Source organism: Pseudorca crassidens, chromosome 19 (genome assembly GCF_039906515.1).
Source record: "Pseudorca crassidens isolate mPseCra1 chromosome 19, mPseCra1.hap1, whole genome shotgun sequence".
NCBI lineage: Eukaryota > Metazoa > Chordata > Mammalia > Artiodactyla > Delphinidae > Pseudorca > Pseudorca crassidens.
In genome coordinates, this window is record NC_090314.1 from 57318830 (window position 1) to 57340672 (window position 21843).

Consider the following 21843-nt stretch of genomic DNA (forward strand, 5'->3'; position numbering starts at 1 on the left):
CTGCGCTGCCGGGACGGTCCCTCCGCTCCCGATCCGGCCGGAGGGAGGGGGGAGGGGCGGGATTTCCTGCGGGAGGCGCCGAGCCGGCCTTGGAAAAGGAGAAGGAGGAGAAAAAGGGTAAGGGGGGCAGTGGGAGCCGCCGTCCAGAGTGCCAGGGACCGAGCAGGACCTGCCGGATCCCCGGCGGGGAGGCTGGGAGAGGTGAGACTGCGGGGACTGATCTGGGGGTCAGCACCGTTGAGGGCGGGCACAAACTAACTTTTCTTGCGGGATCCGCGGGCGCCTTCATCTGTCGTGTCCTTCCGTCCTCCTCGCTCCCCTGTACCGTCTTCCCGCATCAATTCCTCCAGCGCTTGGCCCTCCCGGTCCCTCCCGCCGCTTTGTTCCCCGGTCCGCCTGGGCTGGGCTAGGTTGGGGGGTTGCGCGGCGCTGGACTGGCATTCCGGGGGGCGGGGGAGCCAGCCCGACCCCATGCACTGCCAGGGGCGCCCTCCCCCAATGTCGGCCGCGGGCCTTGAGCTGGAGTGCCATCTGGTTTGGGCTTGGGACTTTTGGGGAGTAAGAGGACCCCAGCTAGGGCCCCAGGCCTGCACAGGTCTCATGCCACAGGACTCGGGCAACAAATTCTCGGCCACCTAGGAACTGACGTAAGCTTTTCCAAAGTGAAGTCTGGGCTCTGGGCCTCAGATTCAGGCTTGGGAGGGCAGGCAGCCCCATTTACCAGCAGTGCCCCGGCTCTCACCTCTGTTCTCCGCCCAGCTGCTTCCCCATCCCACACAAGGGGTGAGGATGGGTCAACAACAGGTGCTGTAAAGCCTCCCTGTCCTGCAGGCAGACACCCTGCCAGAGATGGGGGGCCCTAACTCCCCAGTCCACCCTCTGAATTCATAAAGAGCCCTGGGGCTAGGGCATCCAGCTATTACAGCAAAGCTCGGATAGGGGAGGTTCTGGGGGCAGGCACCTTCCACAGGGAGTGACCCCTGCCCGTCTGCCTGTGCCTGACCCTCCCAGGCCCCACCTCCTGGCCCACCAGTTGTCTGTGGGTGTCAGAGCCTCAGGCTGTGGAGAACAGGCTGCTGGCCCGACCTGCCCCAGTGTCGTGCTGCCAGGGCCCCTCCTGCCCCAGGTTGAGGTGCTGCCAGGCCCTGGGGCCTCAGTGACTCAGCCTCCCCCTCCCAGAACACCACCTCCCCGCTTCCAAATACTCCTCTCATGCATGGCGGCTCCCTCCCCCTTTTGAGTGGCTCAGCCCCTCCCTTGACTCAGAAGGGCAGCCGGGGTGATTGGGGGACTCCCTGGAAGCCCTGTCTGTTCTTTCTCTGAGCCCTGCTTCTGGGACCCTTACAGACTCCGGCCCAGCCTTCAGCAGACCTTCAGCGGACCACATCTTTTGCAGACCCCTGAGACATGTCCACCGCTGCTGACTGAGGTGTGAGGGAATGCTGGCTGCTCTCTGGGTGGGCACTGGTGCTCCTGAGCCACGTTGGAAAGATTGGCACCCCCAGTCCTGGCCCATCCCTGGGCTGTCGGAAGCTGCAAGCTGATATCCGTTCAGATTTCCACACAGCCTCTGCCCCCTCAGAGATCAGCTTTCCTGCTTGTGGTGGCAGCTCACGAAGCACCTTGAGGGGGTACCCGTCAGCGCCTAACAAGAAGCCCACTGCCTGGGACACCAGACACACTCCCCCTGGACGCCTGGCCCTCCAGAGGGCCAAGGGATGGCACCCTGACACCTCGGCTTCGACCCGTTTCCCTGCCTCTGCCCTGGACTCCTGAGCTCAGAGCCCAGCCCAGGGACCAGGATGGGTCGAGAACAGGACCTGATCCTCGCTGTCAAGAATGGAGATGTGACTGGTGTGCAGAAACTGGTGGCTAAGGTCAAGGCCACAAAGACCAGTGAGTACTTGACGGGGTGACTCTCCAGCTAAGACCCTCCCCGGAGAGCCAGGCTGTGGAGAGAGGCCTGGGCGGTCACTCCGACCTGGGGACTTGGGGTGGGAGTGCCTCTGTGTGGGAGAGCCAGTGAGGAAGTTGGGTCCCCCTTGCTGTGAACCCTTAGGCAAGTCACTTTACCTCTCTGGGCCTCAGTTTCCTCACCTGTAAAGTAAAAGTATTGAAGTACATTCATTCTAAGTTTTTTGGGTGCCTATGGTGTGCCAGGCTCTAAGCACTGAGCCACAGCAGTGAACAAGACAAACTAAAAGTCCTGCCCTCATGGAGTTGCCTTTAGCAGGTGGTTTTTCCAATGTGTTCTTTGGAGCCGTGGGGTTTCTGGCAGTGAGTTGGGAAAGACTGAATAGCTAGAGCTCAACCTCCACGCCCACCCCCAGTTCAACCAGAGCATCTCTGTGTTTTTGCCAGCTTGATGCAGATATCTGTAAGATGGCTTTTTAAAGGGAATTCTGCTTAAAACAAAGTTCAACATTATCTAACTGCTTACGAAAGCCCCCATCCCCCTGACTTATCTGCCTGTGTCCCCTGGGGGGGGGGTGGTGTCCTAAGTTAATTTTCTGGAGGTCTCTGCAGCCTGGGGTCTCTAGTCGACAAGGTTGTGGGAGCTCTGTGCACAGGTGGCTACACCTGACTTCCATCTCCTGAGTACCTGTGCAGCGAGACCCTGCAAGGAGAGTAGACCTCTGGGCTTCAGGGCAAGCTCTCTGGACTGTCCCAGGAGGACACTGGACTTGTCCCCTTGAGTTCCTGGACCAGCAGGGACAGGAGATGGCTCCTGCCACCAGACTTGGGCTGGGGGAGAGAGGGTCCTTCTGGAGTGCTGGGGCTCTAGCCCAAGACACAGCTTGGCCCTCTGCACAGGAAGGAGTCCCCCAGGCTACCTGAAGATGTCCAATTATCCCCACCCACACCTGGGAGCGTGGGGTGCCAGAAGGAAGGATTTTAAGGGTCTGGGAGTTGTGCACGTGTGTGAGTGTCCCCACTTACACGCCAGGGCAGGACACCCGGGGTGTAGGGAGATGGAATCGTGAGGGGTGCTCTCTGTGCCCTGGGGGAGTGGATGCAGGGTGAGCCCGATGGGGGAAGGTGCCAAGGAGGGTCCAGGGAGGCCCTGGAGGCCCCAGGGTGGGAGCCACTGCCCCTCCTCCCCTCACCTCTGTGTTGCTTTTGGCAACCTGCCCAGTAGGGCCTTGGTTGAGCTGCTGCCGGCCTCACAGCCCTGGGGCCTCAGACCTCAAAGTGAGGCCCTCAGGAGGGCAAGTGGCTGGAGGCTGGTGGCAGAAACCTTGCAGCCAGGCTCCTAGGCTCCGGGAAGGTCCCCTGTGCCCAGAGGGGGGAAACATCTGTGGAGGAAGATGATCCTTCCCCCCACTCCCCAAGGGACTTGCACAGAGTGTAGGCACAGGCACAGAGCGATAGGGTCCTGGAACCACCTGTCCCCCCTCCCAGTCCTCTGAGAAGCTGGGAAAGCTGGTGACAAAAAGGAGATCACAAGGTGACCTTTGCAGACCCTACAGTTTATGAAATATTGTAATCCTCTCCATTCCCTGGGAGATGGGTACTTCTACATGCACTTTACAGATAAGGAAACTGACACTCAGAGAGGGTTAGTGATTTGCCCAAGGTCACACGGCCATTGTGTGGCAGATCAAAGACAAGCCTGAGCCCTCTGCCCTGTGCTGCCGCACTTGGCTGCCCATCAGAATTACCTAGGGATAGTTCTGCAAGTACAGACTCCCCGGTCTCTCCCAGAATTACAGAATCATCACAGAGAGCCTGGGACTCTGCAAATCCGAAAGTTCTTCAGGTGATTCTGAAGCAGTTCTGAGAAGGGAGGCTGGAAACTCCTGCTCCATACCCAGAAAGGCAAAGGAAACTGCTGGAAGGGAGGTGGCAGGGCTCCCTCTTTTCCCTCTGCCGGTGGCTAAAGCTTTCTGGCTGTCCAGAGAGAGGTGCTCCCTCAGCCTGCTGCATCTGATATCTGGTCACTGGGGGCCGGCTTTCCCTGCCTACCCAGGTCCTCTTTAGGGAGCAGGTGGCTGGGAGGAGAGGGCTACAGTTGCCCTGGCCTTGCCTCTGCCCTTCCTCCCACCCTCCCCTGCCCCCTTTTTTGAGCTGTCTCCTTCTCTGGCCAGAGGAAATGGAGTGGGCTGGGGGCGGCCTGCTGAGCTCACATCCTCTGCCCGAGCCTAAATCAGGAGGAGCGACCCTTCCACCCGCAGAGCCAGGCCTGGGAAGAAGGTTGTGCCGCAGGGGAAGTGCCGGGAGCCACTGCCAAGAACCTAGGACCCTCCACCCTCCCACCAAGGTCCCCAGTTCAGTCACTCTGAGCCTCTCCCCACCGCCTTTCCGGCCATTGTTCGGGAAAGAACAGAGCCACCCAGCCTGGCCCTGCCCCTGTTCCTGTCCCTTCTGTCATGTTGTCCTGCCACTCCCCGGAGGGGCTGCCTCTCACCGCTGAGCTGCCCCAGCCCAGGCTGTCCAGGCTGGCAGTAGCTGGAGGGACTTTCTGTGCCTCTTCCCTGCTTGACCTCGTTGTCTTCACTGAGGCTCAGAGAGGTACCAGGGCTGGCCAAGGTCACACAGCCAGTAAGAGGGAGAAGAATTTGAATCACGCACTTCCTGCTTCTAGGGCCCCTGTTCTTTCCACTGCCCTGAATGGTTCTGTGTGACAAGGACTTTCCAAGGGGGCTACAGGAAGGCTGGGAGGCCTGGGTTTCTTTCCTGTGGCCCCCACCCCCTCACCTCTTCCGTCACTCTTTGACTCCGTATTCACCTTTTCGCTGTGGCGCAATCGCCTCAGCCCTAAGCGTAGCTGTCTCCCCCTTCCCATCCTGTGCTCCTCACTGCAGGCTTGGTCCCTCCCTACTGGAATGAGGCCCTGTCTTGCTGGGGTATTCAGGGGCCCACCAGGGCCTGGGGGGCAGGCCTGGACCAGCATGCTTGGCGCCCTGCCCAGCCGGGTTGAGCCAGGCCTCCTCCTTCCCGGCAGGGGTGGGTTCCAGCAGGAGGCAGGGGCCCGCCTGTGACAGGCACTCTCCTTCCCCTCCGCAACACTCCTCGGGGCCCACCCCCTCCCACACCCTGGCTCACACGTGGAGCACACCTGTCTGAACCCCGTCCCTGTCACCGAGAGGGGGATGAACCAGCATCCTCCCCTTGCTCCCCGGGGTACAGAGCTCTCTGCTAGGAGCCTGTGGGTGCAGAGTCAGCAGTTACTCCCCTGACAGGGGCCCTGGGGGGACTGTACCAGCTTTCGCTGGAGGACAGCCTCTTGGTAATAATGGCTAACATGTAAGGAGTGCTGAATGGTGAGAGCTCCCGTCTTTCACAAGGGTCAGGCATTGTACTCACAACCCCCGTGAGCAACTTGTGTGATCAGCCCATTTTACAGATGAGGACACAACCCGAGAGGTCAAGTGACTTGTCCAAGATCACACCGCTAGTATGTGGCAGAGCCAGGGCGTGGCGAGGTCTGTGTGACACCACCTTCCCCACTATGCTCCGCTCAGGGATGACCCAGGGCCGGGCAGTGTGGCCTTTGAGTCCAGCCCTGGCATCCGCCCTCTACTCTCGAGCTTCTGGTACCCTCTCCTTTCTCTCCCAGCCCCCTCGGCCCGTGGGACAATGAGGCTCACTCCTTGGCCCATTCAGGCAGGAATGCCAACCATGCGCTCGTGGGACTGTCCTCTGAGGGCATAGCATGCCAGTCCCCCCCACCGCCCCCTTTGACCCTATAAACAAGCGGGGCTGGGGGCCCAGGGAAGCCAGGCCACTGCTGCAGCGGCGCCCTCCAGCTGATGGGCCAGGGTGGGAAGCCATAGGGACTGACAGCTAAAGGGCCATGGGGCAGATGCTTTCCTGCACTCCAAGAGGTCAGCTGGAGGCGGGAGGTGGGCGGGGAGGGGGCGCTGGGTCAGGTGTGGGCAAGGGCGGCTCATTCGAGGGTGCCCTGATGCCTCCCGCTCTGACCCCCAGAGCTCCTTGGCTCCACGAAGAGACTCAACGTCAACTACCAGGATGCTGATGGGTGAGCGGGAGCCCCCGTCCCTCTTGAAAACTGGGGGAGGGGGGGGAGGGGCAGTGGAAAGACCTGGGGCCTAGAGTCCCTTCCCCTCTCAAACTTGGCCCTTGAAGCGTGTTTGCCGAGAGCTCAGGGCCCTGCCCGCGCGCCTGCCCGTGGAGCTATCCCTGAGGGAGGGGAGGGGGCCCTGGTGCCTCTCTGAGAGGCCTCCTTGGGTCAGATTCCTGCTGGGCCCCCCTTTCTCCCTGGAGGGTAGGAGCCCTCGGGCTCCTGCTCCCACGGCCCCCTCCCCTGGGCCGGCTGTGAGGGAGGCCAGACAAACAGGCCTGTCAGCGCAGACACTGAGCCCTTTCATGCTGCAGCCCGGCTGCTCTGCTCCCGTGGCAGGGCTGGCGGGGGGGGGGCCGGGGGTGCAGTGGCAAATAACTCATCCCTGACGGCCCCCAGGATGGGGCTGCTGTGAAAGACCAGGATTTGGGGGCGGGGGGCCGCTCCCTGACACCCCCGACCTTGTGTCCCACCACACCAGGTTCTCGGCTCTCCACCACGCCGCCCTGGGGGGCAGCCTGGAGCTCATAGCCTTGCTGCTGGAGGCTCAGGCCACCGTTGACATCAAGGACAGCAATGGTGAGAGCCCAGTGTACCCGCACCCCAGACCCTGTGGTCAGAGTTTGCCCCTGCTACATCGTAGCCGTGCTAACAGATGTTGGCATAGCTTCTCTGAACTTGCAAATGCTTCACCTCTTCAGTCTTCACAGCCTTCTGGGGTAGTGGGTGGTACTGACGTCCCATTATCCAGGTAAGAAAGTTGAGGTTACATCACCGTTACAAGGTCACCAGGTCATCCGTGGTGGACAAGGTGGGATTCTGGCTTCAGCCCCAGACAGCCGGACCTCTCCCTGACCAAACCCGGGTGAAGCCAGCTTCGCTTCTCCCCGCCAGCTGGGGTGGCTCCAGACCCTGCTCGGTTCCCTCCTCCGGCCCCACGCCATCCCTCGACCTCCTTTAGAACCCCCTTCCCTCTGGCAGGCATGCGCCCGCTGCACTATGCAGCCTGGCAGGGCCGGCTGGAGCCCGTGAGGCTGCTGCTGCGGGCCTCCGCGGCCGTGAACGCCGCCTCGCTGGATGGGCAGATCCCGCTGCACCTGGCTGCCCAGTACGGACACTATGAAGTGGTACGTGACCCTGCCAGCCTACAGGGGCGCGGGGGCAGGGAGAGGGGGGCTGGCACGGGGGTCGGCCAGGCCAGACCCCTCACTTGGCTCCCTCCACCCCAGTCAGAAATGCTCCTCCAGCATCAGTCCAACCCGTGCCTGGTCAACAAGGCCAAGAAGACGCCCTTGGACCTGGCCTGCGAATTTGGACGGCTCAAGGTAGGGCCTGCCGCCCTTGGGGTACTGGGTTCTGGGGGTCTCTGGGGTCTCAGGAGGAGGCCCTACCTGAGTGCTGGTTGCTGCAGGTGGCCCAGCTGTTACTGAACAGCCACTTATGTGTGGCACTGCTGGAGGGGGAGGCCAAGGACCCGTGTGACCCCAACTATACCACACCCCTGCACTTGGCTGCCAAGAACGGCCACAGAGAGGTCATCAGGTACCCACCGGGGCCCCCCCAACATCCTCATCCTTTTCCGCTGGGACTGGCGATGTCCCCTCAGTGCCCCGCCCTGCTGCCCTCTTCACCCTCGCTCTGGGTCTCTCTCCCAGCCCCCAGCAATCGGCTTCCTCTCCTTCCCCACCCCCTGTCCTCTGCCCCAGTAACTCACCCTCCCCTCCACAGGCAGCTCCTGAGAGCTGGGATTGAGATCAACCGCCAGACCAAGACAGGCACGGCTCTCCACGAGGCCGCGCTGTATGGCAAGACCGAGGTGGTGCGGCTGCTCCTGGAGGTGCGTGTGGGCCCCTGGTCAGCCCGCGGGTGTGGACGGGTCCCCAGCGGGTGCCGGGTTCAAGCCCCGGTTCCGTCTTTTACTAGCTGAGTGACCTTGAGCTCATCCTTGACCCTATCTCTGAGCTTCCACTTCCTCATCTGTAAAATCTGAAAATAGTAACTACCTGCTGGGTAGCTGTGAGAATTGGGAGACGCGACAAACCAGGCGCCCAGCACAGGCTTACCCCGCACTGTTGCACCCAGGGTGGGGTGGACGTGAACATACGGAACACGTATAACCAGACGGCACTGGACATCGTGAATCAGTTCACCACCTCCCAGGCCAGCCGTGAAATCAAGCAGCTACTGCGGGGTGAGCGTGTGGGGAGAAGACCCAGCCCAGGGCATCCGGAGCCGCTCCAGAGGGTCCCAGGGAGCGGAGCAGGAGAGGATGCCACGCTCCTGGGCCCCGGGCTGGTCTGGGGGGTCATGAACAGGGGACTGGAGGGGTGGGAAGATGCCCTAAGGACCCTCAGATGACACCTGTCCTCCTCCTTCTTCTAGAGGCCTCAGGGATCCTGAAGGTCCGAGCACTCAAGGATTTCTGGAACCTCCACGATCCCACTGCCCTCAACGTCCGGGCAGGGGACGTCATCACGGTGAGGACACAATGCAGGCGTTCCTTTGAGACACAATGATTGCTGTCACCTCCTTGGGCACCTACTGGGGATCAGGCTCTGTGTTAGGGTCTTTATATGCACAACCTCGTTGAGTTCCTCCCAATCCAGGTAAGGTAGGTGCTCTTACCATTTCCTTTTTGGCGCTGACAAAATTGAGGCTTAGGGAATGAAAGCAGTCTGTCCAAAGTCGCAAGCTAGCAAGCAGTGGAGCTGGGACCTGAACCCAGGCTGACTCCAGACTCTTGTTGGTATGCCCTGGAGGCACCCAGGGGATTGGGCTGGATGCTGGCGGCAGGGCCAGAACTGTGGGCCAGCTTGGGCACCAGAGGCCAGCTCCCCGGGGGGAGGGGAAGAGCTGGACCGCAGCTGCAGGGCTGGGCGCTGGGTGCAGCACGTGACCGTGGCCTCGTCCGTCCCCCGGCCCCTCTGCCACAGGTGCTTGAGCAGCACCCCGACGGCCGCTGGAAGGGCCACATCCACGAGAGCCAGAGGGGCACGGACCGCGTGGGCTACTTTCCCCCAGGCATCGTGGAAGTGGTCAGCAAGCGGGTGGGCGTCCTTGCACCCCGCCTCCCCTGTGCGTCCACCACCCTGCGCCCAGGCCTCTCCAGGACACCACAGCCCCCTGCTGATGACTCCCTGCACCCCCTTACCTATGGCCAGCTGCCTCGGGTGGGCCTCAGCCCAGACAGCCCAGGTACCTCCTCCTGGGGGGGGGCAGTGCTGAGTACTGGGGTAGACATCTGGCTCTGGCAAGCTGCCAGTCAGCTGTTGGCAGGGCCAACTGGGGCTCTAACCCCTTGGTTTCTGCCCCCCACAGCAGGTGACAGGAACAGTGTGGGCAGCGAGGGCAGCGTGGGCAGCATCCGCAGTGCTGGCAGCGGACAGAGTTCCGAGGGCACCAACGGCCACAGCACCGGCCTCCTTATTGAGAATGCCCAGGTGGGGGGGCGGGGGGGGTGTTGGTTGGGACCAGGGCCGGGCCCCCCACACCCGCTGCCAGTTCCCCAAGTGAGAGTCAGTTCCTTCCCTGTCTTTAGCCACTGCCCTCTGCTGGAGAGGACCAGGTGCTGCCAGGACTGCACCCCCCGTCCCTGGCAGGTAGGAAGGGAGACTGGGACCTGGGTGGGCTAGGAGCGGTGCAGGTGGGGAGGCTGAGGGCTTGGCACCCCTTTGTCCTGCCACCCTGATTCCATTTCTCTCCCTCCTTGAAGACAACCCAAACCACCGCCCTCTAGCCAACTACCGCTCCGGGGAGCAGCTCTTCACCCAGGACGTGAGGCCGGAGCAGCTGCTGGAGGGGAAGGTGTGACCTGCACTGGGGAGTGGGCTGCGGGTAGGGGTTGGGATGGGCCTCAGTGTGGACTTAAGTCCCTTCTCAGACCAGGCCCCTGGGGAGGCTGGGGTCAGTGGCAGGTCTGTGGCCTTGGCACCCCGCCCCTGCCCCTGCCCCCGCCCCAGCAGACTCAGCTCCATTACCTTCACCCCTCCCCCCATACCACAGGACGCTCAGGCCATTCATAACTGGCTCAGCGAGTTCCAGCTGGAGAGCTACACTGCCCACTTTCTGCAGGCTGGCTATGACGTGCCAACTATCAGCCGCATGACACCCGAGGTAGGTGCTGCAGCGGGAGGGCAGTGCAGGAACCAGTGGGCAGAGCAGGAGGCCTGATGGCATGACTCTGTGTGGCAGGACCTGACGGCCATCGGGGTGACCAAGCCCGGGCACAGGAAGAAGATCGCCTCAGAGATCGCCCAGCTCAGCATCGCCGAGTGGTTACCCAACTATATCCCGGTGAGTGGGCGACGGGCACGGGCTCCCACCTTCAGCTGCGGCTTTGCACTGCCTTCCTGGCTCGGGGGCCGACGGTGCTGCTTTTGCAGGCAGACCTGCTGGAGTGGCTGTGCGCGCTGGGGCTGCCGCAGTACCACAAGCAGCTGGTGAGCAGCGGCTACGATTCCATGGGGCTGGTGGCCGACCTCACTTGGGAGGAGCTGCAGGAGATCGGAGTCAACAAGCTCGGTGAGGACTGCCCTGGGCCTCTGGCTGGGCCCCCGCGTGCCCTGGAGGATCTCCAGAATGTTTCGGGGGTCCAGGAGGGATGAGGGTGACCCTTCCCAGCCCCAGCTAACCCTTCCGCCTCTATCCCCCCCTCCCAGGTCATCAGAAGAAGCTCATGCTGGGGGTGAAGCGGCTGGCCGAGCTTCGGCGGGGCCTACTGCAGGGGGAGGCCCCAGGTGACGGCGGCCGCCGGCTGGCCAGGGCCCCGGAGCTGATGGCCATCGAGGGGCTGGAGAATGGGGACGGTCCGGCTGTGGCTGGCCCGCGCCTCCTCACCTTCCAGGGCAGCGAGCTGAGCCCAGAGCTACAGGCGGCCATGGCAGGGGGTGGCCCCGAGCCGCTCCCCCTGCCTCCTGCCCGCTCCCCCAGCCAGGAGAGCATCGGGGCACGCTCACGGGGGTCTGGGCACTCACAGGAACAGCCTGCCTCCCAGCCCAGTGGCGGAGACCCCAACACCCCACAGGAGAGGAATCTTCCAGAGGGGACAGAGCGGCCCCCTAAGCTTTGTTCCCCACTTCCTGGCCAAGGGGCCCCCCCTTATGTTTTTATGTACCCCCAGGGCTCGCCCTCCAGCCCAGCCCCAGGGCCGCCTCCTGGTGCACCCCGGGCCTTCTCCTACTTGGCCGGGCCCCTGGCCACTCCTCCAGACCCGCCTCGGCCCAAGCGCCGGTCCCACAGCCTGAGCCGCCCCAGCCCGGCCGAGGGGGAAGCCGAGGGGGAGGCCGAAGGGCCGGTGGATAGTGCCTTGGGCAGTTACGCCACCCTCACTCGGCGACCAGGACGCAGCGCCCTCGCCCGGACCAGCCCCAGCCCGACGCCAACCCGAGGGGCGCCCCGCAGCCAGTCCTTCGCCCTGCGGGCCCGCCGCAAAGGCCCCCCGCCCCCGCCCCCCAAGCGCCTCAGCTCGGTCTCCGGCCCCACCCTGGAGCCGCCGCCGCCGCCAGATGGAAGCCCGGCGCCCAAGGAGGGGGCCCCAGGGCCCCGGAGGCGAACACTCAGTGAACCCACGGGCCCCTCGGAGCCCCCCAGCCTGCCCGCCCCGGCTGGCGCCGCATCGGACACAGAGGAGGAGGACCCAGGGCCCGAGGGGACACCCCCGTCTCGGGGCAGCTCAGGGGAGGGGCTCCCGTTCGCGGAGGAGGGGAACCTGACGATCAAACAGAGGCCCAAGCCGGCGGGCCCCCCACCCCGGGAGACGCCTGTGCCTGCTGGCCTCGACTTCAACCTCACAGAGTCAGACACTGTTAAGCGGAGGCCCAAATGCCGGGAGAGGGAGCCACTGCAGACGGCACTCCTGGCCTTCGGGGTGGCCGGCGCCACGCCCGGCCCCCCTGCCGCCCTGTCCCCGCAGACCCCCGGCGAGTCCCCCTCGGCCTCTGCCAGCCCTCCCCGGCCTGACCCTAGCAGCCTCCCAAACCCCGGAGCTCCAGCCCCTCTCTCTCCCAGCCCCCCGACCCAGGCCCCCATGGCTCCCTGCCCGGGGCCGGCTCTGGAAAACAGTCGGCGGCCCGGGGAGATGGAGCCCCCGGCTCCCCCTGCTGCCCTCCTCAAGGTGCCCGGAGCAGGTATGAGGCGGGACCCGCGGGGAGAGGGTGGTGTTGGCAGGGCTCGTGCCCAGCCCAGCTGAGTCACAAGCCAACCTCTTTGTCTCTGCAGGAACAGCCCCCAAGCCTGTGTCTGTGGCCTGCACCCAGCTGGCATTTTCTGGCCCTAAGCTGGCTCCCCGGCTCGGCCCCCGCCCTGTGCCCCCTCCAAGGCCAGAGAACACTGGGGCCACGGGCCCAGGCCGGGCCCAGCAGAGACTGGAGCAGACCAGCTCATCCCTGGCAGCTGCCTTGCGGGCCGCGGAGAAGAGCATTGGTGCTGAGGAGCGAGAGGGGTGAGGGGTGCTGGGTGCTTCGGAGGGGGAGAAGGCGGCGTAAGAGCAGCTCCGCCCGAATCCTGAAGCCTTTTCCCAGGGTTCCGGGAATGACGGGAGGGGGATGTCACCATCACGTTGGGCAGATCCTCGGGCTGGGGGGCCCCTATTGGGATGGGAGGAGCCTGGGCCTGGGGTCACCCGGATCTGACCTGCAGGGAATCCTGGTGGCTGCCACTTAGAGGCACGTGAGCTTGGGCAAGTCACTTCTCCCTGTGAGCCCCAGCGTCTCTGTGCAAGGAAGGGAACGGTAACTCCTACTGCCTCGGGAAGTTGTGAGAATTAGGAGAAGACGCACTCAAAGTGCGCACCAACCACGCTCCCGGTAGCAGCCCCCTTGCCCCGGGCCGGCAGGGTGCGGACCGCTGGCTGATCTGACCTGCTCCTTCCCCTGCTGCAGCCCCCCCGGCACCTCCACCAAGCACATCCTGGATGACATCAGCACCATGTTCGACGCCCTGGCTAACCAGCTGGATGCCATGCTGGACTGAGCCGGACCTGCTGGCAGCTCGCAGCAGTGCCCACCGTGACCTTCCTCAGCCACTGCCTTTCCCCCGGCACGGACGCCGCCCCTGCCGCCCTAGCGGGGTCCCTCCTGTTGCTGCAAGCCAACGGCTGTCGGCACCAGGGCTCTGGGAGGCGGCCCCCAGGGGAGCTGAGGGGACTCGTCAGAACCTGACACCTCAGCAGAGCCCCCTCCCAGTGTGTAACCTGACGGGACGGCCCTGCCTTTTGGGCAGGGACCCTGGTGAGAGCTTCCTCTCCAGGAAGAAAGAGGTGGTGGCCGGGCTTCTGGGGTACCTCCTCTGTCCCCCCAGTGTCTCAAGCCCCTGTGCCAAGGCCCTCTGGCCACCCACTGTGCTGTCCTGGCGCCCAGAGGCTGGAGGAGGCGGTGTGTCTGGCCTGGTCCCCCGCAGGTGTTCACAGGACATGTAAACAAGCGGCCAGGCCAGCCTCCGCCGCCGCCCCTGCCTGCCCTCAGTGAGGCAGAGCTGGCGGGGGTGGGAACAGTGGGATTCACAGGTCCCCCAAAGTCCAGACGTTCCCAACTGTAAATGTTATTTTTTAAGCAGAGAGAAATGCATATATTTTAAATGGAATTTATTCTATCTATAACTGCCTGAGAGGACGCAGTGGGGGAGGGGCTTCGGACCACAGCAAGAGCACCCACTGCCCGCCTTGGGGCTGGAAGCCTGACCTGGTTGGCCCAGGCCCCGGCTCTGTAACCATTAACCTCTTCCCCCAACTAACACCAATGAAAGTGTCATTCCACGTGATCGGGCTCTGTGTTTGGATCTGCGCCACGGACCTCTGAGCCAGGGGTCGCACCTGAGCCGGACCCGAGCGCTCCCACTGACGCGCAAGGAGGAAGGCTTGGGCCCTCCCCTCCTCACCTTTGCGGAGGGGCTCCGTCACTGGCCGAAGCCCTGGGTAGGTCCGTTAGTGGCTGCCTCATGGACCAGCCACAGGTTTTTCTTCAGGAATTTATCAGTTTTAATACAAACCAGTCTGTATTCATTCCTAAAAGGCTCATTTCCAGTAAAAAATAATAATACACCAGTGAAAACATTCTCACAGGATAACTAGGGCCGGGGCTGAAAGGAGCCCTGGGCTGTACCCCAGGACTGGCTCTCTCCGCCAGCTTGAGGGCAGGCACAGGAGGAGGTTCCAGGGCCAGGCGGGGGCTCTGCTGCATCTTCAGGTTTCTGTGTGAGGCTCCCCCCTGACCACAGAGGAAGGGAGGGAAAGTACTCAGGGCCAAATCCAGGCCCCTGCCCCAGGAATACAGGATGAGAGGGGCACAGGGAGGATGAACCACCACCCCTGCCTTCAACAGTGGCCTAGAGAGCTGTTCGGATCTCCCACGGCTGCTCTCCCACAAAAGGTGGAAGCTCAGCCCCATGGCTCATAGCTCTGCCTGAAAACCCAAGAGCAGAGGGCGCTGCATTCGGTGACCCTGAAGGGGGGCGGCCCACAGGTGGAGGGGGCTGAGGGCCCCTCTTTTAAGCGCACGAGGTCATACATTCAAGAGTCCAGGGGTGCTCCCCCTGGTGAGGAAGAGCCAGACTGTCCTGACACCAAGGCCACAGCTCAGCATCTCTTCAGTAATTCCCCGGGGGGCAGGACGACAGCTGGGTCTGACACCGGGAGTTGGGCCTCCAACGCCATAGGGCGCAAGAGCAAACCCTGAAACATTCATGATATCAACTCCCCAGACTCAGAAATGGGTCTGGCTTTAGCCCTACGATCCAGAGCAACTATGACCACCACGGCCAGTGGCTCAGAAGGGAGAGTTCATGCCCAGCTTAGTTTCAAACTGCAGTTTCTGTCGCTTCTGGTAGCGGACCCGGACCCTGGTAGGGCGGGAGATTAAAGTCCAGGTTAGCGCAGACCCCCCAGACGAGGGGACGGGCAGGACACCCGAGGAGGAGGGCGGGACGGCAGTGGGAAGGCAGGGGAACGGTGCCCCGGAGGTGACGGGCTTAGGGAACACACCCAGGCCCAGAGGGGGCACCCAGCCGGTGGCTCACCGAATCTCGTGCAGCTTCACGATCTCGTTGGTGACCACCACGAGGACCAGGGAGAGGCAGCCCAGGAGCCACGTCAGCAGAGGCACGTCCTCCAGGCCAAAGTGGACGTGGCTGTCCCTGTGTGTCCACAGCTGCAGGTCCACTGCTGTCTGGACCACCTGCCCCAGCAACCTGCAGGAGGTGGCAGCCCTGCGTCAGCGGGGTCTCTTGCTTCCTCCCCTGCTTTTCTCAGCAGGGACAGCTTAAGGAGGGCACCCTTCAACCTCTGGCCCAAAGCCCGCCCTCAAATCACAGCCCCGCTGCAGCCACTCCCCTGCTCCCACCCTCCATCCCAGAAGGACTCACACCACGGGCACGGTCACCGCCCACCAGAGGTTTGTCAAGGGGCTCTTTCTCCACAGGGGCTTGGTGCGATGCACGTGGGTGATGGAGATGAAGACTGGAGAAAATGGGGTCAGTGGTGGGTGTCAGACTTCTCACGGCCCGAGGCCTGGTCCCCAGGGTGCCTCACCAGCCCCGGGGAGCCCCTCACCAGTGTGCAGGACGGTCAGGGCGGCGGCGAGCTTCTGAGCCGGCAGCAGCCCGTTGGCGAAGTCGTCAAACCAGGCTGGAGCCGTGTCGGCGTGGCTGCCAAAGCAAGGTGTGGGCTCAGCTTCCTCTGGGCCCCGGGGAGGGAAACCAGGGCGGGGGTGTCAGGATGGGACCCACCTGGGCAGCATGATGGAGGAGCAGTTGGTGAGGTTACGGACCCGGGAGCTGTCGCAGAAGCTCTGCAGTGTGAAGCCAAAGCAGATGAGGCACGAGCTGATGGTGAGGCTGAACTTGAGCAAGAAGCAGAGCAGGAAGTAGTGCTGGGTCTGCGGGAAGAGGAGGCCCGTCACCGCTGTGGCAGCCGCCCCTCTGGCACACGGATTCAACGGGGTCCTCAGTCAGTGGGCGGGCCCGGGGGATAAGGAGCAAGGATCTTGCCAGCTCTGTACCACCCCTCCCCCTTGGTCTGGGGAAGTTCGGATGGAATTCCTCCCCCCGCCCCAACCCCACTTCCCTCCCCCAGGGCTCAGCCCCCTCCACACCGACATTCCTCAGGAAAAGCCCAGGCTCCCAGGGCTCCACGGTGCTTACCTTCTTAGGAATGGACTGAAGGTTTTTCCCCGTTGCCATAGACATGATGGAGCTATGGGGGGGCTTCCCCAGCAAAGAGATGCTGAAAAGCAGGAACTTCCGTGAAGGGTGGTGACTGTGACCCTCTGTCCCCCAATTCTCATGTGGGAAGGACTTCGGGAGTCCTGAGAGTGAGGGCAAGTCTGCTGGGCAGATGGGATAAGACAAGGGAGAGGGTGCCCCCGGGCCTCCTGTACCAGAAGTGAGCACTGAGCATGGCTTCCTGAACCTGGGCTCCTGGGGACACTTGGTGACATCCCAACCCTGCCTGCCTGGGCACGGAGGGGCGGCCCGGCCTCTCACCTGAGCAGAGGGTAGCAAAAGCAGGACAGCCACAGGATATCGGTGGTGCTCAGGATTGGCGGCAGCTGGACGAGGCAAGAGAGGAACTGAACCAGGAGAAGCCAGGAAGCACGATGAGATTCTAGCAAAGAGTAAGACACTGGGAGCCCCAGGGCTGACTCGCCCTGTGCCCAGACGGAGACTCACATCCTGGCTGAGAGGAGACGGCGCTGGAGGGGACACTATTCTGCCGGCGGGGTCATCTCCAAAAGCCCAGGGGGTTCACAGAGGCTGTGGGGGCCCCCCAGGCTGTGCTGCATCCTCCCAGCCTCTCAACCGGCCCTTGAGTGAAGGAGTGAGCAGGGAGGGGCGATGCCCGTGCCGGCCCCACCTCACCTGGATGACCACGAGAGTCAGCTGGCACTGCAGCAGGAAGAGGAAGCACTTGCGAATGCCGTAGGTGGCGTGCCGAGCCTAGGGACCGGGAGGGGCAGGTTGGGGCCTCTCTCAGGCCCCACAGCTGAGATGGCCCCAAGAGCCAGATGCCCCAAATGTTCCCGCGAGGGAGGGGCGGAGGCAAACTCCACTGCCTGGGAGAGCTTCGCCTGGAGGTGAGCCACCCTTGGGAGCTCAGGCCGGTCCTGCGTCGCGACTGCCCGCCCCAAGCAGGACCTGCCCCCCGCCCCCGAGCGCCCCCCCCGAGCCCCCACCTGCTCGATGAGCCGGATGACGCTGATGGTCTCCTCCTGGCGGAAGGTCAGGGAGCAGGGCAGGCTGTTGAGCTGCCCCGAGAGCTGCAGAGGAGAAAGGCCGCCCGAGGCCTGGGCCATGCTGGTGCTGGTGGCGTAGCCAAAGGTCTCCCAGGAGCAGCGGGACGGGCACAGGGGGTCCAGGGCAATGCTGCTCAGCGCACGGGGGGGCGCACCCATCAGCCGAAGCGCGCCAAGACCCCGTCTCCCGCGGGCCTGAGCAAGCACCCGCTCCCTCTTCTCCCCGCCAAGTCCAGGTTCCTTGGTCCCGACCAGGGCAAGATCCGTCGTGGGGTCTCCGGGAGGAAGAGGCTGCCCCCGGCTCTGGGGTGTCACCCTGACCTGATATCGCTCTGGAGGAAGAGGCAGCTGTTCCGCAGGTTGGCAGAGCTGCCCAGGCAGCAGGTCACCTCCCCATATTCCTGCATGATCTTGATCATCTCACACATGGCTGAAGGGGCAGAGTCGGGGGGCACGAGAGTCAGGCAGGCGAGCCCCACGTGGGGTGCTGGGCAGAGACCCCCAGGACAAAGCAGGAGACAAGGGAAAACAGGCCCCTCTTTGGGACCATCCTGCCCCCAATTTCGGGAACATCGTATGAATACTGTCACTTCTGACTCCCTAGAACGGGCCACCAAGGCTCCAGCCCGCAAGACCCCCAGCTCCTCCCAGCCCAGGTTCCTCCGCTCCCTGCGTGGGAAACCAACATCGCTCCGGAGCCCGCGGGGTGCCCATGCACTGGCAGTGCTCCACGCAAGGGCCGGGCTGGCCGAGTAGCCGCCACCACGGTACTCACTCTCGGGGGTGCAGTCGGTGAAGAGGGGCACGAGCAGGGGCACATTGTCGATGTTCTGCAGGTGGGGCCGCACCTGGTGGATGCCCCGGGGCAGCTTGGCCTGCAGAGAGCAGAGATGCCAGTTGCCTCAGGGTCCCTCCTCCCTCACTCCTCTGCCCTGGACAAGGCACGGGCCAACCCCAGGGCTCTGGGGACACAGACACCCCACCACCACCACATCGTACCCGGTTGCAGTCCTCCAGGAAGCTGGGGAGGTCGCTGTCGGTGGGCTGGAAGCTAATGAGGTCCGAGTGACCCTCCTCCTCCATTAGGAGGAGCCCTTCCGCATCATCTCGGGACACTGTGGGGACAAGAGCCTGTCCCTCACCTTGGGGCCAGACTTCTGGGGGCCCTTCCTCGCCTTGCAGATGACGCAAAACTTCCTGTTTCGAGGTGTCCTCCCCCCCACCCCGTTGACTGCCGTTGCCGCAGGGAGATCAGAGCCATCTTGCAAGGGGGGGATCCGTGGAGGCTCTTCCTAGTTGTAGCCCCAAGGAAGGGGAATGACCCACACCTGCCTCGTGTCCACACCAAACCTTTGCCCTCACCCTGATTCAGGTCATCGTGCAGGGATCCAGTGTGGCTAGGACTGGAGGGGGGGATCTCAGAGCCTGGCATGTCACCATTGGGCGTGAGGGAGATGTGACAATTCCAGCCCGTCTCCAGGCCCATCTTTTCTGCAAACACCTGCACCGGGAAGATGGCAATGAACAGATGGGCCCAAAGGGTCGCGTGGGGAAAAGGGTCAGTGGGAGCATTGGGGGTGCTCCCCCACCTTGCTTTTGAGCTCATCCTCCAAAGAGAAGTAGACGAAGCGGATGCAGGCGTTGACCAGCCCGTCGATGAGGCGCACGATGTCCAGCCGGGCCTGGTACTGGGAGGACACCATGCCCATGAAGATCTGCCCGCTCAGGGCCTGCATGCAGTCTTCCTTCTCCAGCACCTCCCCGATCCCTTCTTCAGGAGGCACAAGGCACAGAGCCCGGCCAGGACACGGCCCAGGCAGGACACCCAGGAACCAGCAGATGGCAGGAGGCAGCCCAGGGCCACACATGCAGATGCCATGCCCAAGTCAATAAGCACGCGGGCCCCAGGGGACCACACACGCAGCCACACACATGCACAACCAAGACATAGAGAAGCCAACAGACACAGGGGAAAAGACAAGGAAAGGTACTCATCAGTCAGGTGACAATCCCTGGTCCAGGGCTAGGGGGCGGGCCCCACCCTCAGCAATGGCTTCAGTTCATGGTCTCTGGGGTCATGAGACCCCAGAAGGCTGTGTGTTTGGCAGAGTGGGGAGGGGTGGGTGGAGCTCTGAGTCCCTCTGCTCCAGCAGGCTTTGTGACCCGGTCCTTTGTCTGACTCAAATAAGGCTAATGCTCTATACACGCTACTGCTTTATAACCTTCAAAGAAAGCACTTTGCTATCTGTCATCCCACTGGAGCGGCACAGTGAACCCGTGAGCAGGGCAGACAAAGGCACCAGGGCACCTGGTTATAGATGAGAATAAGGGACTCGCCCACGTCACCAGACAGTGAGAGCCACCGCGGTGTTCCAGGTCCTCTGCTACGGTCTGATCCAGGCCGCTGGAAGCCCTCCCGGCCCCCGGCCCCCGGGCACAGGGCCCACGGTACCGTCTGAACTCCAGCTGCCGCGGCGGGCACTCAGCTTGATGGGAACGGTGCTGGGCAGCTCGCACGTGGTGAAGATGCTGCTCCGGCCGGGCGCCTGCACCAGCTCGATGCACTTGCCGTTGAGCTGGGACGACAGGGCACAGCTCATGGGCTTGTAGGCGAAGGCAGAGCAGTAACCAGACAGGCAGGCTCGCTGGTAGAAATCCAGCACTTTCTTTCTGCCGGGGAACCGGGGTGGAAGTGAGGTGAGTGGTCCTGGGATGCCCCACCCCTGGGAGCCGGGCAGGCAGACCACCAGAGCTGACTGCTCCCGTCCCTGGCATCTGCTTCCTTACCTACCTGTCGGAACCCGAAAGAGGGTAGATGTCGGCTCCATCCCAGAAGTCTGTGCAGGCCTCCAAGACCACGTCGGCCGTGCCGTGGGACAGCATCTGTTCTGTGCCTGAGGGCAGTGGCGGGGAGAGGAAGGCCAAGCCATGAGTGCCCAAGCCACCTCACCTCCGGGGACATACTGCCACCCTTGAGAAGGGCACTAAAGGAGCCCCTGGGGGATGGGAACTCCCCAGGCTCTAAGCTGCCGGTCCTCCAGACAGTCCCAGCATCTGTGGCCACCACCATCCCAGCCCCCGTCCCCGAAGCCAATCTCTGCCACGTTTGAGATCTCGGCAAGAATCTAATGCTCGTCGGCCCAGCGCTCCCTAAAAAATGACACCCTAAAAAGAGCCCCGCCCTGCCCAGCTCCCGGGAGGTTTGGCCTGATGCGGGCGGAGCCGGGGAGGCTCACAGGTGGTGGTGTCCTTGATGAAGAGGCTGATCATGTGGCTGAGCGGGGGCCGCCGCTTGGTGACACAGGAGAGCCTCCCCAGCGAGGTCTCCTTCATGGTCTCGGCGCTGGGGAGGCGGTAGAGCGCAAGGTGGTTCTCCTGCTTGAAGAGCTCCTTGGCCCCGGGAGTGAAGCCTGCAGGAGGAGGGACGGCACGGGGCCTCTGGGAGGAAGCCCACCCCCACACACCACCCTCCCTGGCGGGGAGGGAACCCCAGGCAGGCTGGGCGGCTTCCCTCTACGCGTCCATCCCGCAGGCAGTTATCTTCCCGGATGAGGAAGCGCCGTCAAGCGGCGGTGCCTGGTTAAAGGGGATGATCAGGGAATTCCCTGGCGGTCCAGTGGCTAGGACTCTGCATTCTCACGGCTGAGGGCCCGGGTTCAATCCCTGGTCGGGGAACTAAAATCCCACAAGCCTCGTGGCACGGCCCCCCCAAAAAAAAGGGGGTCGATCAGAAGCCCAAAGGGTTGCTGGTGCTCTTGAGCGAGGCCACGCCCGGGCCTGGCATGTTTGGAGCCGGGGGCCCAGCCTCTTGGAAGAGGCCGGCAGCTAGCCCAGCCGCCACCCCTGCGGTGGCCACGTACCAATGAGGCGGGCGAGCTCGCAGAGGCCCCAGGGCACGTGCACGGGCAGCACGGTGCTGTGGCTCTCCTGCAGGGCGATGTTGCACAGGTGGTCTGAGAACCGGCACAGCCGCTCGGTGACGCTGGCGTTGCACAGGTTCAGCAGCACGTTGAGGCCCAGGGGCTTGAGGGAAGTGAGGTGGAGCTGCCAGTTGGAGTCATCGAACTGGATGCAGGAGGGATTCTGCTGGTCCTGGGACAGGCTCAGCATCTCCAGGTGGTAGTCACACACGAAGTCCTCGGCCTCATAGGTCTCGCCCTCCAGCCCGTGCTGGGTCTGGAGGAAACGTGGAGGGGAAGAGGGGCCTCAGGCTGGGAGGGATGCAGCGGGTGCCCCCGAGAGAAGACACCGCCTCCCAGCAGGGTGTGCTCATGCTCGCGCTCTCCCATCCCTCTCGAAACCCCTTCCCTGTCCTTCCCGGCTCCTGGCTGCTTCTGGGATCTGTGCCCAACAACACTGTCACCAGCTCAGAGGAGGTTGTCCAGACCAAGCGAGAAACGACAAAGCACGTTTCTCGGCCACGGGAAATGTTTTTAGAAGGAGCCACTGGCTTTCTGTCTTTTGTACTTTTTTTTTGTTTTTGGCCGAGTGGCATGTAGGATCTTGGCTCGATGGGACCCGCGACTCCTGCAGTGGAAGTGCTGGCACCCCTGGACCACCAGGGAAGTCCCGGCTCTCTGCCTCTTGAAGGTTGTG

The 21843-nt window shown here is 63.2% G+C and overlaps 2 protein-coding genes across 8 annotated transcripts in view; one reads left to right on the forward strand and one right to left on the reverse strand.

The window, feature by feature from the left end:
* CASKIN2 (CASK interacting protein 2) lies at nucleotides 1–13780 on the forward strand. Of its 5 annotated transcripts, none has more exons than XM_067715107.1 (21): nucleotides 1–117; nucleotides 1348–1429; nucleotides 1583–1896; nucleotides 5932–5983; nucleotides 6507–6604; nucleotides 7007–7152; nucleotides 7255–7350; nucleotides 7437–7567; nucleotides 7754–7862; nucleotides 8108–8216; nucleotides 8408–8502; nucleotides 8959–9220; nucleotides 9344–9465; nucleotides 9564–9624; nucleotides 9738–9829; nucleotides 10028–10138; nucleotides 10217–10318; nucleotides 10408–10546; nucleotides 10684–12150; nucleotides 12242–12464; nucleotides 12904–13780. In XM_067715107.1, the coding sequence occupies exons 3-21, from the start codon at nucleotides 1803–1805 to the stop codon at nucleotides 12992–12994; spliced, it is 3600 nt and encodes a 1199-aa protein (XP_067571208.1). In that variant the 5' UTR covers nucleotides 1–117; nucleotides 1348–1429; nucleotides 1583–1802; the 3' UTR covers nucleotides 12995–13780. The 5 variants fall into 5 exon arrangements, with proteins under 5 accessions (XP_067571208.1, XP_067571207.1, XP_067571205.1 ...); XM_067715104.1 differs by having other exon boundaries at nucleotides 42–201; XM_067715106.1 differs by having other exon boundaries at nucleotides 1397–1896.
* Nucleotides 13588–21843, reverse strand: part of TMEM94 (transmembrane protein 94) — a 20186-nt gene continuing 11930 nt past the window's right edge. Inside the window, exons 14-31 of one of the 3 annotated variants that reach the window (XM_067715101.1) lie at nucleotides 21108–21423; nucleotides 20484–20657; nucleotides 20039–20141; nucleotides 19700–19917; nucleotides 18837–19015; nucleotides 18610–18748; nucleotides 18247–18362; nucleotides 18023–18122; nucleotides 17569–17677; nucleotides 17188–17377; nucleotides 16874–16951; nucleotides 16499–16584; nucleotides 16157–16238; nucleotides 15743–15891; nucleotides 15567–15661; nucleotides 15380–15473; nucleotides 15035–15205; nucleotides 13588–14857 (exon numbers count right to left, since the gene is read on the reverse strand). In XM_067715101.1, coding sequence (XP_067571202.1) covers nucleotides 14785–14857; nucleotides 15035–15205; nucleotides 15380–15473; nucleotides 15567–15661; nucleotides 15743–15891; nucleotides 16157–16238; nucleotides 16499–16584; nucleotides 16874–16951; nucleotides 17188–17377; nucleotides 17569–17677; nucleotides 18023–18122; nucleotides 18247–18362; nucleotides 18610–18748; nucleotides 18837–19015; nucleotides 19700–19917; nucleotides 20039–20141; nucleotides 20484–20657; nucleotides 21108–21423 — 2472 coding nt within the window. In that variant the 3' untranslated portion in view covers nucleotides 13588–14784. Of the gene's footprint in view, nucleotides 14858–15034; nucleotides 15206–15379; nucleotides 15474–15566; nucleotides 15662–15742; nucleotides 15892–16156; nucleotides 16239–16498; nucleotides 16620–16873; nucleotides 16952–17187; nucleotides 17378–17568; nucleotides 17678–18022; nucleotides 18123–18246; nucleotides 18363–18609; nucleotides 18749–18836; nucleotides 19019–19699; nucleotides 19918–20038; nucleotides 20142–20483; nucleotides 20658–21107; nucleotides 21424–21843 lie in introns of those variants that run through there. The other 2 variants (XM_067715100.1, XM_067715102.1) reach the window with 2 other exon arrangements.